Source organism: Temnothorax longispinosus, chromosome 6 (genome assembly GCF_030848805.1).
Source record: "Temnothorax longispinosus isolate EJ_2023e chromosome 6, Tlon_JGU_v1, whole genome shotgun sequence".
Taxonomy (NCBI): domain Eukaryota; kingdom Metazoa; phylum Arthropoda; class Insecta; order Hymenoptera; family Formicidae; genus Temnothorax; species Temnothorax longispinosus.
The window spans coordinates 23,147,174-23,167,415 of NC_092363.1; the positions used below are offsets into that span (position 1 = coordinate 23,147,174).

A 20,242-nucleotide genomic window follows, 5' to 3' on the forward strand; every position below is an offset into this window, starting at 1 on the left:
CTCGCTAGAGAGAATCCCTCTATTTGACGTTCAGAATAGGTGTTATAGCAGGGATCATGAGCAGCCTATCCGTGGTAAAACAAAATAAATGCTCACAGGATCAACAATGGTCTCGGAAGAAGTGCCATAAAGTTGGGAAAACAAGCTCAAGCCTGATCTAAGAGGAAGAAGAAGAAGAAGATCAAGGAGCGAAAGATCGGAGGATTTAACGCAAACATTATCATGTTTGCGACATCGATATTCTACGAATAATTACGACTAGGAAGAAAATGAGTACAGGAATATAGTTGAAATAAATAAGGATCATGGAAACAAAGTATGTCGTCCATTTTCCTAAATTTGGATCTTTTTAATCTAAGATTTTGATAAACATCATATATTATTCGCAGTAAGGATGAATTTCGTAAGGACGAATATCGGTCTGTTTGTTTATTAGCGATAGAAAGCCGTAAGCTATTAGTACTTGCGCTACCGTTTTAATGTTTGCTAATTTATTCCGGGCTTTAAATTCCGACTTTCCTTGGTTCCGCGGGAATTTGTGAAAACCAGAAGTAACGAAACAGAAGGGGATATCGCGCGCGATGAATTAATTGTTGGACATCTTAGCGGTGCGATAACACCGGAGGAACCTGTTAATTTCCTGCCGCGCTGAAAATACGGCTATTTTATGGTAATTAATCTCAAGCGATGTTGCTGGGTTTTTATATCTTAATTATGCATCGTCTCGACAAAATATATTTCTACGAGAACTCGTATTAATATAAAGCTATATATTAATTGATTATACCAGTATCTATATATTAATTGCTATTAATATATTAGTTACGATATTATTATTAATTATTATTTCGTAAGACATAAGTGTAGATAACCAAATGTTGTCGTTTAATATTAATTTTTAAAAATCTGAAGAATTTTACTCAAGAATTTCATCATTAGTATGTGGATCTGAAAATATTTGTCATTTAGATTTCGAACAAATGTTCAAAACTGTCACTATTTGTCAAGAGTAACACATAATATTGCTTTTATTTGGATTATCACATATATTACTCGAATGTATCCACCGAGAAAATTAATTGAATATCCGCTGTTTCATCCGGATTTTACAAACTGTAGAAGCACGTCGTATCCGTACGTTTCTCAGAATTCACCACAGATATCTATCTTGTCATATAAACGCTCTGACACGTTTGACTCAGATGAAATGAAGCTAATGGCCCCTGCCTTTATGCCAAGCGGTTTGCCCTCCTTTTTGGATTCGCTCAAACCCTCTAAGTAACAGACGAAACCAATTCCCAACAGTTCTTTTCATCTTCTGTCTTTTCACGCGGCGTGTTCTTCTGCACGAGATAACGGCGTGTTTAAGGGGTTTCATATTATATATTTGACAGGTCTAAAATTCGATCAAAAGTAACGAATTTTCAGGAGATATTCTCAAAAGACTACTCTCTATTACAAGACATATATTTTTATTTTTTAATAAAACATAATTTTACCTACAATAAAAATTCGTTCATTTCGAGCTAGTTTTAAGGCCAGTCAAACGTGTGTAACTCCTTAAGATTTATTTTCGTATTTCCACGGAACTCAATTTCCGGTCATATGACTAAAATTTTATTAAGCTTAACGTAAACGACATTTTATTAATCTGTCATATTAGCTGCGCGTTCCCGAATCGTACTCGGATCTAATTTACGAAATGTCACTCTTCCGTGCTTCGAATATGTTACAACAGGAAAAAGGAAGAACAATAATTTACTCCGCAAATAAATTAACAGTGTCCGAGGAAAACCGATAATTTACTGTGATAGAAGTAAAGAGATTCTTCTCGTGGAAAGACGCGATATATATTACAACAAAAAACGGTCCCCCGACCGATTGCGGATCGATATTTATCAATATTATATGCCGTGCACCCAGGTTTCTACGTTAGTGAAGATTTATTTTCGCGCAGTCCAATTTCCGGACAACGACCCGCGTTAGATTCCGCTGGTTTCCATTTTACGATATCGCATTAATCTTTCGTATTATAGTTACGCGTATCTTTATGATGTTCATTTTCAACTTGCGATGGACAACCAATAATTTATTGCGATAAAAGTAGGAAGGAAATATTACAGGATTATGACAAGTTTTAACGAGAATAGTCAAACGATCGATATTTATTAATAATGTTCTTCTAAATCATGCATATTCCCAAGATTGAATTTATATAATTTTACTACGTACGTTAAATTATTAATAAATATAATTAAATTTTATAAAATTATAAAATATATATGATTTTATTACGTACATCCCTAAATAACGTTTATGAATTTTAATATACTGTAATAATCTCGGACGCTTAAAACTATTGATAACGTAATATTCGTAAAGTGGATTTAGAACGCCGTCGTTTCGCTCGAAAAAGCTTCGGTTCCGCGCGGTGAGAAACAGACGCGTTTATTTCGCAGGATATATCGCCGACTTTAGGGTTAATGGCGCGACGAGGAACAGAACGGTCGACAATAACGCGGTTTATGTGAAGAGAGCGGATCATAAGTGCGCTTAGGAGGCGCAATAAAAAGGGACTCACAACGCGAAAATTGTTCCTTATCGCGCGCGCGCGCGAAGAATTGTCGCTGGAAGGACGATTCGGAAATGGAGAAGATTAGTGAGCGGAGGCTAGAGAGGAGGTAGAGGCGAGAGACGGGCGACGCGACGGTCTGCCGAGGTGAGATCGCAGCCCCGAGCCACGATTGCATGATGGAGTTCAACCTCGAAAGAGGAGAGTCGCGCGGTGAGAATGGTAGTTACCGATTCTCAGCCTTATCTCACTTTTCGATTTCCGTCAATCCCCTGTAATAACCAGCTTTTTCGCGACCCCGACAAAATCCTCGCGGCGCCGATTATTCCGCGAGTTTTCGCGCAATTAAGGTGACAATTATAACGGGAATTGCTGCCGTGCTCCCCTGCCCGCGATCGCGTAAGGCAGCCTCCGAGTAAATCGGTTCAGTGAGTTTCAGTGATTCGTAAGATAATTGTATAAAGGCATTGTATGAAGAAAGACGTTGCAGTCGACTCTCTTTGCGCTCTAAAATTTTTGCTCCTCGTCGTTCATCATTAGCGTATTAATTAACGTAACGTAACGTATTTAACGTTTCTTTTCACGTGGAGCATAAAGATGTTCTTTTAGCGACGTTTTTTTATCTTTGCGTGAGACAGGGGTAAGTTAGGCGACGATCCGGAAAAATGTCGGTCGAAAGTTTAACGATTAATTTGGAGGGAGATATACGGAGTTACGAAACGGTAGTTAGTGACTGAAAATTTATGGTAATTCGGTTATTTGCGTCATTCGTGTGATCCCCGATACCGACCGTCACTCGCGCTCGCCCGTTTCAAAGAAAGTTCAGTCTCCGCCGCGTCATTCTCGAATTCCTTATTTGAATTTACAAAATGCGTTTGAAGAAAACTTCCCACGAGAAAAGTTGCCGCCGCTTCTCTTTTGATGGATCAGGGAAAATTTGTGCGTACAACCGTCGCGGTTTCCAACAGTCTTACTTCTTCGATGCAGCAGCAGCGGGAACTTTCAGCACAGAGACTTCGCTTTATCTCTTCTACTGACGAACTTCTCGGAGTCATACTGAATCATGAATCTCCTTCCCGTTGTTTCGTGCTTTCAACATTGTAAGAAATCAAAGGGACTCTTGTATAAGAATTATCCTTTTTGTAAAACCTCTAATCTTATAATTAATATAATTTTATAATTAATATATAACACATTAGGTACATAAAAACCAATTACATTCAATTAGTTTCATGAAATATCTTATTGTGTATGTAAAGGACACTGTACAACTTTTGGCATGTACCAATACACATACATATAATAAACTACCTCATTTTTTTAATATCTTTTTTATCATGCAAGTCTCTGTCACGTCTTTTAATCAATAATTAATGAAACAATCATGTCGTTACACTTTTGATGACAGAAGTAATATCATTCGTCCAAATATAACAGCTCTGCTAACAGAAAAATATAATTTAATATTTTTAATTCTTTAAAAATCGCTAGTGATAATTTTTCGCCGATTATTCACTGCACCGTCTGTCCTGAGATATCTTAAAACATAATGGGTCTTTCTCGATGAGTTTTGAGTCAACGACGCTGTACTGCAGCGAGTACTTTGCCCACGATTTTCCTACTTACGAGCGGTGCGTGCAATTCGCGTAAAAGTCTGGGCTTCTTACGATGGCGCCGTATAACCCGACACCCGACACGTAATGGCAAAAATTCTAAGCGACCGTGAATCTGCGACGGTAGCGGCAACCGCGAAGAAAGGAATGAGATCGCGATCGCATACGTCGTTACCCCTTTAACGATTATCGTTGTTCCTTGAAGAGGCTCCTTTCTGTCGTCGCCCTTCGTTTTGACCTTTGTTGAGAGAAAGAGAGAGAGAGAGAGAGAGAGAGAGAGAGAGAGAGTGTAAGAGGGAGGGAAGAAGGGAGGAAAAGAAAAGAAGAAAGAGGAAGAGAGGAGAAGAAAGAGAGGCATGGAAAGCCGCAGCTGCAGTCTCGCAGCAGCAGTATCCTCGCGCCGAATGGGGTCCGTAAAAAAGTATAGCGAGCCCCGTTTGGCCGATCTTAAAGCCCGCGATGTATCTATTACGTCCGCCACAATTTCCGGCTGGAAGCTGCGGAAGTTCGGAAAGAAGTTTCCACGGCTGCGGGGGCTACTTCGTACGCCCCAACTTGGTAATAGTTTTACGACTTTTCGGACTTACGGGGTCGAGCCCCTGGTGCTCGCGTCGAATTAGCGGCTTGGGACCTCCGGGCTCTTTTGAGTCCCGAAGTACCGTGACCTAGCCGCGAACAAAGCTCATCCAATGTTTCCCGGGGACGAGGTGATTGTACAGGGTGTCCCGCCACTGATTCCATTCCTTTTATGTCCGCCGATACTTTGATTACGCGAGTCTCGGTATTTTCTTTCATTATAGTATAACTATTGCGCCGCGAGAACGTAATTACACAAGAAAAGGCGAATGTTCCGTTGTAATTTTTTCAAGTGTAGATAATATGTAATGTTATGTATTATCTGCTTATAAAACGCTCAACACGAACGTTGTAAGAAAAAAACTTCTCTTCAAAACACACGATTTATTTCGTTTCATTTAAATGTGCAATGTAAAATATCGACGTTTAAATTTGTTACTTTCTTGAGAACAAAGTGTGGAATATAAATGCTTTTCTTGAGATATTGATAATTCGATAGTTTCTACCTTCGCAGAGAAATACAAGAGTTATTAAGTTTTAAGCTCAAGAATTCGTTTTCCAAGGCATTTGTCTCTCGTGACAAAGCGTCCTTCTCCCTTGTCCTCGTCTTGTTTTCGTCCTCAAACGATATAATGATATAATGTGATATAAGAACCGGGAAAGCTTCTTTGACGACGCGATATATTTTCTTGTTCAACGCACTGAATTGGGATTTCCGTATTGATTGCGCCTGTTGCAAAAGGAGCATGAAAACACTAAGCCCCCGGATCTCGCAGCGAAATTGATTATCGACAGGTCCGGCGGGCGATATTGGCGAGCAAAAATCGATTTCCGCGCAACGGATACATCAATCATAATCTACTTAGCTCGTGTAGCCTTAATCATCTATATCGATCCGATAGCATTTATGCACAATAAATGCGCCGACCCCAATACACCCTTAGCGATTGAATTCATCGTGATTCAACGCAATGATTAAATACACAGGTTCTGATTATGGTATATCATCTTAATCGTAGAAATCAGCAGTTTCAAATATTGACATATGTTGCAGACGAAAAAAGAGGAATATGTTTGTAAGACAAAATAGAATAATCGACATATAAATTTTTTATTTTTTTTTATTCGTTTTACAACAAACATGTATTTTAATCTACAAGTAAAATTTTTTTTAAAATGCATATATAAAAGTAATGAATGAATATGGTTTTTTTTTCATGCATTATTCTAACATTATTCAATTTTTTTTTACTCCGAGTTTAACAACGCTGAAACTGTTCGTGCTTTTATAGTTATTTTCGCGAGGGTAACTTTCAGGACACCCTAGACATTTCGTTTCAAGCGAACGCAGCTTGCAGCGTGTAAGGGGGAGTTAACGAGAAGAATAAATAAACCCGCTCTAAGGTACATAGGAAGGGATTTCGCGGGCGTGTGGGGTGATCAATATAGCCAACAACCAGAAACTCTCGAAAACAAACGTTTCTTTTTTTGCTGTTCCAGCGGGTAACAACGTGAACGAGCCACCTATCCTGGAGGCCGGGGGATACCCCACGGGCCTGCCGCTCTCGGAATCGACCAAGGTCGGGACGGAAGTGTTCGTCCTGAAGGGCCACGATCCCGAAGGATCGCCGGTGAAATATGGCATACAACTCACAGACCATTTCGTCGTCAACCCGCGCACCGGTGTCATCACTCTGGCGAAGCCGCTCAATCGCGAGGTAAGACATCGTTCGATTTGACTCGACTCGGGGCTCGTCCTTATCGGACGGGGGAGAGCTTGCACGCAAATTGCAATCCTTAATTGAGCGACAGATACCCACTATCTCTTGCGGTACTCTAAGCTCGTATTGCAATATCTTCCGCGCGACTTCACCGACATCGTTTGTCTCTCAGTTTTTTTTTATATTTGTCTTCTAGATCTTTTTTCTCTCTCCGGCAATACAGAAAAAGAAAGAAGATTATTAATTCTAATAAATGTATACATATCTCCGTTATATCACAAATTGACCTTAAAAGCGATTGACAGAGACAACTTGATCAAATTTAGCTCCTACGTAAATGGGAACAATTCAGGGTAATGCAATTCACCGAATTTTTTTTGTCTAAATTCAGACAGAAACTAACGGTTGATGAAGGGAAATTGACAATTAAAATTAATCAAGGGCTGTCGCCGGAAGCTGATTACAAATTTATTCATCCGAACAGTCGTCTCCGCTCTTGTTAAATTTATCTTGTTTCGGAGAGTTTCTTGTAGTACACGCTATATTTACATCACTTATACTACTTATACCACTGTAAAGTAAACAGCGTCATGAATACTGCTTATGAGGTTCATACAACTACTTAAGCGCTAAGAGGACACGCTTGAGTTCGTAGACAGTGTCGTCTTATCTTCAGCACGTCCCTGTACACCTGAGAGGCTGAGGGACCAAGTAATTAGTTATTATCAAGCATATACTTAGTAGCAAGAATATTAAACACCTGGCATTTAATCAAGCCATTGCGCGAAATGGCATGAATTTAATTTAAAAATAAAAACTTGCGATGTATTTTAATCTTCACGTCTGATTAATTTTAATCGACACGAAGTTATTGAACGAATACCGATTTAGTTTGCTTTTCAGAAACTCATTTTTATCGAGGATGATCGGGGAATTATTTAATTATTAATCTGTTCGACAAATCGATTATTCTCATATCCGTTTCGCGAAAGCCAAAGTCCAGCAAATCTCGTGTCCTCAATTCCTTTTTCTTTCACCTGCCAGTGCGAATACATAAGTATTTTATTTTCGATTTAATTCTTTCTATTATTATCGTAAGCCGTTTATTTATTGGGTTATTCGACAACCATGTAATGATTATTACATACGTTTTTTTTCCCCCTCGTAAAACTGCCACGCGATCGCTAATGCTGACATATTCGTATTCGACCACGTTTTGGACAGCGCATCTCTGACAGGAATTTAGGAAATCAGGTTAATCACAGCTAACTATACCTCCAAATCATAAATATTAGCGCGAGTCCGATCGATTCGTACGATTCATATATGCTGTGTGGGATAATCTTCAATAGAATTGAATACCTACAAACCGGATACGCGGATATTTTTCATTCGTGTATGATTTCACCGGTAATCCGGTCTTTATGCATTCCTGTGCGCTCGAAATAAGCGTGTTATTAGCACTACGATGTTTTTGCGACTGCATATTTGTCGCACGAAGAGAATCCGCAGAACCGGTTGGCGTGAATAATTTTTTCAAGACACATTTGTTCACATTTTTGCACATGCATAGATCTTTAGCAATCTCGGACGAGACACCGCCATTTTAGGTGGAATATTTTAGAAAGCATATTTTTAGGGCTCGTCTGCATTCGCAAAAAAAAATAACGTCGCGAACTACAAACGGTTTTCGGATATATTTCGCGCGAGCCATCTGCTTCGCGGCTGGATTCATTTCCGCTGCAGCAGCAGCAACAGCCAGCACTCGATACTACGGTCGCCATCAATTCGGAATGGAGCCTGTCAACCTCGAGCGCGAAACAAATATCGGAAATTTTCCGTCGCCGAACTTGTCCGCGGCGCGAATTCCCAGCCGCGCGCGTCGCGTCCGGCTTGCCGCGCGTCGCAATCGGACCGCGTTTGTGCACCGGTGCTCACGGTGTCGGTCAATGCAATTAATGCGATTACGATGTCCCGGGGACATAATGCGACTGCCGCGCGCGCGCGCGCGCTTCGTGGATCCATTTTCGTACGCTGATCCATCTCGGCCGATCCTCCATTGATTTAATCTAGCTAAATAGGTTCGGAACATATTCGCACGTGCCCGCGCTGATTTCCGAATGCGCGTGTAATGCGTGAGCGCATTAGGCGAGATTCGCCCCCCGCGTCCCCCTTTCACGATCGAAATTAATAACCGGTTACACGCATATACGCGAATCCGAATCCCTTTTGCGACGGAGCTCAGCACGTACGAGACCCCACTCGACGAGATCTGCTTCGATGGAATTATCAACGGGAATAATTGACGCACGCGTTTTTATTTTCGACGAGTTTGTTTCATTCGAAATCCATGAGAGCCATCAGAGCTTTGTCGATCGGTATTGGTATCGCGTATTGGACGTATTCTTATTTTCCTACCTTACGTGAGTAACACGTGAGGTGGAAATACAGTCTTCTAAACAGCAACCAATATATCTTCTATACGAGTAAAGAACCCGATTTTTCATGGCAGAATCTCTTTTGTTCGTGCCAACCACTTGTCGCGTACTGTATCTCCTGCCATCGTTAAAGATTCGGCAAACCGGCGACATTCCCGTCTCCCAGGGGCGTGTCGCTCCATTGACGGGTGGAAGTCGTGAAAAATCAGCGACGATAAAGTTCGTCCGAGAAAAGTTCCGAGGTCTCCGAACCGCAGGCGGGCGATACAGTAACCGGCGCGCGACGACGCGGCCGCCCGATCGTAGATACACATTTGGAAGTTCCGAGTCCCAAACAGCCGTTCGTTCGCGCCACGTTTCATCCGCAATTTCGCGAACAATATATCACTCCACTAGATTCTTTTGGGTCAAGTCGGATGGATTTTGACACGGTTAAATGCATGAATCTCTGACAAGAGTTACTGCAGTAGAATTACACAGTAAAGACAGGCGGATATTTTTTCTGTCACGTACACTGAAAAAGAAACCGAGAAACAATGGTAGTTATGACCTATTTTATTTTTAACTCTGTGTTACGCACTATTACTTTGTATTATTTTTATACCATACATTTTACATTGAGTTTGATTTTAATAATATTATTAGCTACGTTTATTTCCTATATTTACATTACAGTTTTTATGGACATTAACTTGCACGTGTCTAATTTATGCACTAATGTTAATTATACTGATAATAATATAATGTTACTTATATATTTTTGTGTTATATCATACATTTTATAAGCGAGAATATTTCATTAATGTTCATGTATTTCTTTTCGTGTACCTCTATATGCAGTGCAAGTAATTTGGATTTTCGTTTTAATAACAAAGAGAGTTTTACGCGCTTCTGAATCCGCCTCTCAGCGGAGGGGAAAAATTCGCAAATTGCAGTGGCTCGAGATACATGACGTTCGTGCTCCGCGAAGGAAAAATTAGCCGAAGCACGTGCAAAATTCACTTGAAGTTACAACGTGAAAGGATTTCCGGGTTCATTTGAATACGTCTAATTATCTCGGGGGGGAAAAAAGAAGATAGAAGAATGGAAACTGTTTTGCGGAACCCGCTCTGCAATTTCTCATCTAACGGCGAAAAATCGTGCCTCGCGTTTTAGCGGAACAGTTCATTGGCATATTGGTGGAATCTAATTATTGTGTTACTTTACAATGCGAAAATTACGAGCGTTGTATCGCCATCGCCGAAATATTCGCCATCATTGCGTACGTACAACTGCACTTATTGTTGTGTTTGGGCAATAGATGATTACTTGCCGTAGCTTTACACTGGACATAGACCGATATCAAAGTATTTTATGTTTTATGTATTTCGAAAACTGCGTTACAAAAATATCGTATAAAATTTCAAAAAATATATATTGTCAATAAATAAACAATACCATCTATGTAACAATTAGTAAAGTTTTCAAGAGAGGCAAAAAACTGTGCCGAACGTGAAATATTTTTGAATGAACATTGAAACTTAGTTAAAAATAATATGTATGATTATTTACGACCTCACCCTGTAGAGTGTAGAATGATGATACATAACAATCGAAGCTACAAAGTACATTTTACAATGGGCGGTATTATTTATTCAGAAATGATACGTTAACGAAGAAACCAAGTAATAAATGTGTAATAAATGTGTGTATACTAAAAGACTGCTCGTACTGCGTAATAACTATTTACTCAGAATTAAAAATAATTGCTTTCAGGGGGTGAGAAAAAAGTATCGAGATAGCGAGCGCGGGTAAATCGATTATCTAAAGCTCGCTCGTTTGATACCAACATCGGTAACCCTTTTTTTTACATTTTGTTTACCTAGTGTCGTATTTTCGTGCTTTTTTTAGTACCGTATATCGGAACGCGAGTCTTTTGATTGCGGGCATCGAAATAACGGGCGCAAAAATCTCGGTATTCGTTCGGGATTAATCGAAACTGTACGCCGAGAGTACAAAGGCCGCAGAGAAATCGCCAGTTATTTTGATTCCCCTTTAGTTTCTGATGGACAGCGGCGCATACGAAAACAAACGTTTCGCTAACGTTGTTTCGCGGAAACAATCGAGATGGAAAATCGCAACGCTACTCACTACTGTGCAGCTCGCGTTGTCGCTCGAAGGGAAGCACGCCGGCTCGGGTCGCACGCCCGTGTCCGATCATGCGAATTACGCGATTCTCGCTTCTCGCGAGAAGAGAGAAAGTACGCGGCGGCCGTAACATCGCGCAAATACGAATCGAAAGCGATTACTGCACGCTGCCGCCGCCGGCGAATCTCCGAGAGTTTTCATGGCGGACTTAATTGCGAAAATATCATCTCTATGTGTGTGTGTGAAATAGAAGTGACGCGCAACGCGTTCGCCATTCGTATGGCGCGGACGATTTTTACATGAATTCACAAGATATAAAATCGCACAAAATATATACCGTACTATTATTATCTTACCGCGCAGCAAGTGTCGCGGAACTGCGCTGTGTTGTCTCAGCAACTCTCTATGGTACGCGCGATAACGCAGGAGACACACGCCACAGTACGAGGTAAACGTTTCCTTTCTCGGGTGCTCGCAAGATCGTTAGCCGCGAGTTACCATCTTCTTGCTGAGGAAGGCTGAACTAACATAATTGTAACACGTCGTAAGGTAAATGGGTAAACGGCGCTCGCGATCTCTCTCGAGATTCCGTCGTGGACTGTGTTATCGAATTTAAACGAAATTATTCCACCGATTATACGAAGTTTCCCGAAATGTCATTAAAATTAAGGTGATACGGTTGTACCTGAGAGTCGCTCGCGTGATTTCCAAATCCCGCGCCCACGCACTTCTGTACACGCAGAAATAAAGGCACAAGTCTTGCGGAAATGAACTAATTATTCGTAGCAATACTATAGGTAGGTACAATTCAGCTCTAGAAGGCACATCCGTATGGCTCGACGACTCAGCTCGAGATTTCCTTACTATGGGAGAAATTTTGACCGCTTTTCCCGCAGTTAAGCAACTTAACAATTTGGCTAGTGGCCCTTAATTAAGTGAAAATTATCTTTGCGTAACTGAATATCGACAGAACTAATTGAAAGAATTGACTAGTATAACTTGAAAATCTTTGAAATAGATAGAATAGCTAATTACTATTTTTAGTTACGCAGGGTTTATTTATAGGGTTACGAATCCAAATAATTTGATTACTAATTGTGGGCAACAAAGTGGGTTGCTTAATCGTCTTTTTTTTCCCAGAGTAGTGTCCGTTTATCAACAACAACAACTTCGGAGAACGCTTCGCGACTTTTCTTCAAAAGCAGCTCGATTCGGCTCGAATTTAAAGATTGACTCAGGACATAATAATGGGTTTCAAAATATCTTACATAAGCACAACTCTGTTTCATATACCTACAAACGGAGGAGACTATTATGCCATAACGGATAGAAAAAAGTTATTAAGCGATCAGTAGAGGCTGACTAGTGGTAATCGGTTTAATCGGTTTGCGTTAATTATTCTCTCTCTATGAGGTCTGGACCAATTAAACGAAGGCTAACGTAAATAACGTTGATAGCCGCGGATAAAGCATGGCTGTGGTCAACGACGTCAACCGTGTGCAAATACGAATCGCGACCGCGCTCGCGACGGTGACAAATCCAGGCCTGCCGGTTGTTTAACAAAGTTTTATCGCAACGTCACATGTTATTATGGCCATTCACATTCCTCTTCCCTGCGAGAGCGTTTGTCAAGCGCTCGAAATGAACGGGGGGGCCTGTACAGAGCAATAAAGATAACTGCAGCTAATTCGGCGTTCGTTGGGGCTCGCATGGTTGCCGATCGAGAGCGATCGGATACCAAACTCGATTACGTCGCGAACAGCACGATATTTTCGTGAAGCGACGACTGACAATGAGATCGATCTCTCGTCGCCCCAGCGAATCAAATATCGAATAAGCGACGCGAACGTGCTGCTTTACGTGAATATCTACTGCAAGATGTTTCAAATCTGAAATGGATGGAGAAACGGCATTTTCCAAAGTCTACAAATTTGCCAAAGAATTTCAAATTAATGTCGATCTGATATATTATTTTTGCATCGGTTATTTAATATACAACTTTCAAACTGAAGCTTTCTGGACTATTCTCGTAACATTCAATTAACAACTCAATCCAGAGTCTTGGCTTGATATAAAACGCTTTTCGTATTGATTTGTAAAATGTATGTTCTTTTTTTCTCACTGTATGCTAAAGGGAATTTTTGCCCGCTAATAAAGATTATTTCATTATTATTTTTTTTTTTTATTTTTTTTTATTAGTGTCATTTAGCGCATTTATTAGTGTCAACGGGAAAAATCGATTTTGATCATTTATTTTATACAGTTCAGTCGAGACTGAAAGTTTTACAAATTGCGGCAACTAAATTGAGAAACGGCAGGATGATTGAACGTTGGTATTTAATATGGGTCACAGCGGTCGTAGTAAAACAGAGTCGACTAATTAAGTATTAAGTCCTAACTCGCGACACGTCCATCAGTCGTTCGTTCCACGACGAAAATGACATCGTAAATTAATTTCAAAATTCGTATTTGCTGGGAGTTCCATATTTCTGCACACTTCAAATGTAATGGATAAATGCATTTAAACATATTGAGTCTCTTACTCCATCAAGATATTAAATATTATTCCTGTCCATCAGCGATATGAAATATATTAATAATATTACCGCATGATATGTATCTATAAGTAAATAGATGACGAAGCAATAGCCTCAAAATCAAAATGTCAAATGAAGTTTATTTTAACAAAATTCTAATTTAATTTTGCCTTTAATCTTAATTAATTTAAAAAGGATAAAAAGGGTACAAGATTATCTTCAAAAATTGGAAAATTACAGTGCCCGATAATTTTTCTCGATGTTTTTGCTAACGAAAAAATGGATTCCGCGCTCGTCAGAGACGGTGACTGTCATTAAAATTAAGGTCGAGTGCTATATATACACGGAAGCAATTATAATAATTTAACTCAAAGATAGAGAGGCCATTAAGATTTTCGTTCGATGGAAACGTAGAATAAATCTCGGTCCTTCCCACGGATCCGAGTCTTAATAGATCGAGAAATTCGATTCGTGTATAATTAGTTATCGTTTTGAAGAACAGGCAGAGGGACCAACAAGGAGGATTGTTGGGTGGGCACTCACTTTCGTCGGAACAGAAAAGGGATGAAATGAGGCTCTTCTCGGCCATAAATTTCGGCGCGTTTATGCAGAGGCGCTCTCCCCGTATAAATGAAAAAGGCGAGCGCGAAAAGAATATGGATGGACTTCCCCATTTCAAGCACGTAGCGATCGTAGCTCTCGACTTTTCAACTAATCCTGAAGCGAAAGAGAGCGCGGATATATGAGGGACGACGGAAAGAGGGGGATCGGAATCGTGAACTAGAGATTTTCGGACCGGTGTCAGCCGGTGCATCGGCTTCATATTTGTTGCCAAAGTGAAAAGTAGCATACGAATGACGCGGCGCCGCATGTCACGCTTGTCTTTGACTTTCAGAGACTGGGCGTCCACAAACTTGAACCGAGGATAGCAGGTGGATGAAAGAGACGCCGTAAAGCGTTGGAAGGGTTGAATTGCCCCACCAAAGAGATCCTCATAGAATACTCATAAAATTCCCGAAAAACGTCGCGAAGAACGTCGAAAAGCTTGCTTTTTTAAATGTTGCCATTTCGTTTGTATTTTGCCGTTTCATAATTTAACATCGCGGGACCGGCGCATAAATTCAGTGGAAATTAGAAGATGAAATTAACTGCCTTCTCCGTACCAGGTCAAATATAAAGAGCGAAGAAATTAAACGTTAAAAAATGTCACTTTTAAGTCGATATTTTAAATTGTGTGCTTTTATACTATTGACGAGTTGATTCTGAAAACGCGAAGTGGTTATTACAGATATATAAGGATATCGTACAATTTGTCCTTTGTCGAAAGGAAGCAGCCTGCCAATAATTCGCTTGAGAGAGGCACTATCCGAGCACAGTATATTAAAGCACTCGAAGGAAAAAGGAAAATCAATATCCTATAATTGGTTGGATATGCGGTCAATTATTCCGGTGGCGTATAATTTTATTATCGCCTGCGCACACTATTAAGCGTATGATCTAGGTAAAAGCGAAGTGTAATTTGTTTTAATATAGATTTTACGAGAGCAAATTCGTTATCGAAATATGATATACAGTAGCTGTGTGTGAATCGATTTATATTCGATATAAAATACTCATTCTTTTAATTTAGTTTTCCATTCCTACAAGGATATTGCAAAGAAAAAAAAATATTATCTGGCGTTATAGAAAAATTCGCAATGGATGGTCTTACATATCAGTTGTGCGTCCAGATTTAGAGATTCATATTAAATAATACTATAGGTGTAAAATATGCGATATAAGATTAATGAATGTTCGTCTAATATACGAGCAAGAATTCTCTTCTGGATAGGCATAAAAGTCTTCGGGGTAATGTTCGGGCGTAATGTTCGAGCGTTGTTTGAATTCCGTGAGAGATTAACGACTTTCTCGTGCATCGCATGGCAATATTTTTCTAGCAATCCAACTGCAATTTAATCGTATTCCCATTACGAACTTTTCTGGCTCCAAAGTGGAAGAATGGCTCCTTATCCCCGAAGTCGTTTCGATCCTCGAGACTCGCGCAAAGTAAGTTCCAGCCGTAGATTACGCTTGGTAATAGCCCGGTTTCTTATTTCCCTTCGTTATCGATGCATTATGCCACCGATTAATGGATACAGCGCGTTCCATTATGCCGCCGGAACTTTTTAAAACCCGCGTGATGGCGAGCGCGTCTCGTTAAGAAAATCATTTTCCGATAGATATAAATCACAGCTTACCCCCGCGTGGTATCGTAAAAAGATTATTCGTTTTGAATGTAATTCCGATTCCGTTACGTATTGTATTTGTAATTGCACGCGATTTCGCATAATATCGATTATACGCCCTATTTCGTATTACTTTTCCGCTTTTTCATGTTGCACTTTGTACTTCGCACTTCTTGGTGTTATTCCGCACCTGCCTACAAATGAAAAGTGCAAAGTTAAAGGAAAAAGTAATTGAAACTTTTTAATGACTCTCCAGTTTTTGCTGTAACCTGTAACGTTGTCCCAATTTTATCGCCGCGTTGAAAACGCTCTAAATTCTGGTTGTTATTACAATCGACAATTGAAAGCTTGGGCGCAATAACAGCGAGTAAGTAGAAAACAATGTTTTGAGAGAATAAATTTAAAAGTAATGACGAAGCATTATTTTGACCGATGAAATTTGAATAGAAACAAATAATCTACTATTTGCAGTTATTTCAGAGATATTGTCTGTTTACATCTCCTTGAATAAATATCAAAGTTTCAAGCTTTACATTGTTATACTCAACTTACCAATTACAGCTGATATTGTTGAGAATTACTATTCTACTAGGGAGAGACTCTTGTCCCAAAGCTTCGAAATAAATTCTATCTATCCACCTGTCTACAAACTTGGTAATAAAATCAGGCTCTTGTATACATGCAATCTCATCTTTTTCTCCCGTAATAAAATCAGGATTATTCGTAACGAAAATGTGTGTACCGGCCGGAGAACAATAGATAGTCGATGGAGCGCACTTTCATTGCCGGAACTCGGCAAACTCGAACGCGAAATCGCGCCCGTGTGTCGTATAATCGTCCTTTTAGCGGTCACTCGATCGTCAAACGGCGACGGATTTATTGAAAAAGAGTGCCGCACACCTGATATACAATTGCAGCGACACACCGGCGGCTTGCTGACGAAAGCACCGCGAGAGACGACCAGAAAGAGGCGGTTCGTTCATGGTCGATGGTCAACCGGCTACCCGGGTGCCGGGCAATAAAAGCACATCGTCCGAGCCCTGATGCAGCCGGACGGCCGGCCGGGCCCTTTGTCCTGGCAGATTGCAATGCGAACTTCCGAGTATTGTTTACAGCGCGCTGCTAGCCGGCCGTTAAATAATTTCATTGCAATAGTATCCGGTGTGTTACACTACGCAGCCAAATGACTTTGTACAAATGGAAGCGGACGCGTATCAGTAGGGAGAAAATGAGGAGGAAATACGCTTTTAAAAATGTATTTGATGTACCAACATTTCACGATAAACCAAGTGTTAAAATATTCTCGAAAGAGACGATATTCCGAGATTGCATATTATACACTGTTGAAAACAGAGGTCCTGTGTGTTAAAAAAAGTCCTTGTTAAAATTTTTGTGTAAAATAATCAAGACATACGTGTGTAGATTTAACATATGCCTGCTATGTTAATTAAATTTTACAAATTTAAAATGTAAAATAATTAAAATAACTTAAAAAATATGTTAAAGTAACACAATTTGAACGTATTTATTAAATGTGTTAAAATTTACAGAAAAAGAATGTTGATTTTACTCTATAAAAGAAGTAGGAATAAAAATTTACAGAAATAGAGTGTTGATTTTATCTTACAATTTCAACTTTAACATAAAAGTTATGTTAATTGTACACATAATTAACTTCAAATTACAATCAAAATTACATTTCCTTTCTGTTGAAATATTCTAACATAATATCAGTGTTACCACTTAACACATCCATATTATGTTAAATTATCACAAAAATTTGAGTGGACCGTTTTGGACATGTGATTTATGTTATATTTAACACAAATTTTCCAACAGTGTACGACTGTGTGTGCAAAAGTGCAAGCTTTGCTTTTATTACGATTTTTAATGCCATTTGTGAATTAAATAAAAAAATCTACAGCGGAAGTTTAGCTGCACATTTTCTTGAGTTGATTTTTGTTCAATTTAACTCCATCAAATTTAATTTTTCACTTTATTGTGTTTACTATTTATCCGACGAATTTCCAGATTATATCGCAAATAACTTTTTATGATTTTTTAAATCAAATTATTTTATCACTTTATTTTCCACAAAATTTGAAAGTATTCATCTCCATAAGAGTAAAAAGTTTAAAGAAAGACAGCACAGTCTGATCTCTACACTGTTTGAAAATTTGTGTTATAAATATAACATAAATTACATGTCCCAAACGGTCCACTCAAATTTTTGTGTTAATTTAACATAATATGGATGTACATGTTAAATGGTAACACCGATGCGATGCGATGCAAATATTTCAATAGAAAGGAAATGTAATTCTGATCGTAATTTGAGGTTAATTATGTGTACAATTAACATAACTTTTATGTTGAAATTAAGATTGTAAAATAAAATCAACACTCTTTTTCTGTAAATTTTTATTCTCACTTTTATTATAGAATAAAATCAACACTCTTTTTCTATAAATTTTAACACGTTTAATAAATACATTTAAATCGTGTTACTTTAACATATTTTTTAAATTATTTTAATAATTTTACATTTTAAATTTGTTAAGTTCAATTAACATAGCAAGCATATGTTGAATCTACACATGTATGTGTTGATTATTTTACACAAAAATTTTAACAAGGACCTTTCTTAACAAAACTACAAAAATTTTCCAACAGTGTAGTCAATGTAACAATAAAATACGTAAGAATGCAATATAAAAATAACGTTGATTTTTCACATGTTATGAAGAAATTGGACAGAACGAGAGGAAAAAGAGGCGCTAACTGGAGTCGGTCGATCGAAGACTGCCTTAAAAGTGAATTATTACGGCGCAGCGCGGGTGTCGATCAAATGTCTCCGCCAGAAAAATCGAGTTCAGCGTAATATCGACAAACGAGTAATTAATTGCACCTCGGCTTAGTATTACCACGCGGTACCACCTGAGCGACCTACGAAGTTGCAAGTTTAAAAAAAAAATGGAATAAAATCCCGAGAGAATTTGCAAACGCGCGTCAGTGAATTGCATAAAGAATATTAATCTTCTTACTTCACTCAAAAATATTTTCTCCTTTCAGTAACGCGACTTGAAATTCACATTTTATTTGCAGCAGTTTTAACGTACTTTTTTTTTATCGTTTATTATACGGCTCGAGAAACAGGTAATGATAAGTCGCGAGCAGTGAGCACACAGAACAAACGCACTATAAGAGCGATCAAGATTCTGCCGTCTGCGCGGAACGATTTCTCCTCTGCGTTGCAATTTCTTCGTTGCAACGGTACGCGAATACAAACGCATTTACCTCAATTCACCTTACAGCCCCGGCTCACCTTTTCGACCCGCCGTTGATATCCTCGTCATTACTTACAGCGACACGAAGGCCGCTTACGGCAGAACGGAGGCTGCGAGCACGTGTAGCTTTATGAAAGCATTTACAGTGCACGCGACAAACAGCGCGCGACGGTTGCGACCGGCTGCATTCGTTACATACAGATGTGCCTTGCCATCTACGTGCCCTGTAAATGCACCCTCGTTAGAGATGCGCGTCGCGCTGCGAGCCCACTGCGAGCTAGACCGGCTACCCCGTCGCCGTCGTCTATCTTTTAACTTCACACCTGTTCGACGACCCAAATCTGCGAACAAAAATTCCCCTCGATTTCTCTTATCCCAGAGAGATGCAGAAATAACCGAGTTACCTTCTTCGTATCCTATCACTTTACATTTCACATTTCCCTCCTCCTCTTTATTTTTTTTCTTCTTAGCTCTCGTATCTGCTAAATATGAGACCGTTTAGCGCTGTCTCATTTTTGTCGCGCTACAAATGATTTGCGGGTATCTACGATTTTTCTGCTCGTGACACGGAAAATTCGCGATATCACGTTTCTGACCTAACGGCAGTATTTCACGCGATCGCTGACGTCATTATTCCTAATGCGACCGGTCGTCACGCGTTAAGCTTCGACTTATCTCACACCCCCGGCACCCAAGTATGATATACACGTCCTATCCAAAAAATAGTCTCGGCAGACACTCTTTCCTCCGCGTGTAGCTTTATCGCTGACCCTCGAGGGGTCCCTCGCAAAAGTACCTCGCAACAAACCTCGGCGGCTTTTCTTCCCTCCCGGAAGTAGCGCGGTCACGCGACCGTTCCTCCCTTCTCGTCACGACTCTTCCCTTTACGCCCGCGCCAGATAATTCTCCCGGTATTCTTGGACTTCCTGTCGACCGCAGACTGGGAACTACTTTCGGGAGGACACACAATGCTTTTACCACCCCCTCCCGCGGGGAGGCGGGAGAGCCACCTCTTCCTCGCGGGCGTCGTGTATCGCGACTACGTGCACGGAATCGCGATCCCCTCGGACAATAGGGTGCGCGTGCGGGCCGCCGCCGCCGCCTTGCCTCCCTTTTGCCGGTTTTATTTCGGTGCCGGTGCAGCCG

General features: G+C 40.0%; 1 protein-coding gene across 2 annotated transcripts in view; it reads left to right on the forward strand.

The window, feature by feature from the left end:
- Cad87a (cadherin 87A) overlaps positions 1–20,242 on the forward strand; it is a 201,907-nt gene that overhangs the window by 150,626 nt on the left and 31,039 nt on the right. For both annotated transcript variants that reach the window (XM_071781222.1, XM_071781223.1), the window contains exon 5: positions 6,262–6,479. In XM_071781222.1, coding sequence (XP_071637323.1) covers positions 6,262–6,479 — 218 coding nt within the window. The remainder of the gene's footprint in view (positions 1–6,261; positions 6,480–20,242) is intronic.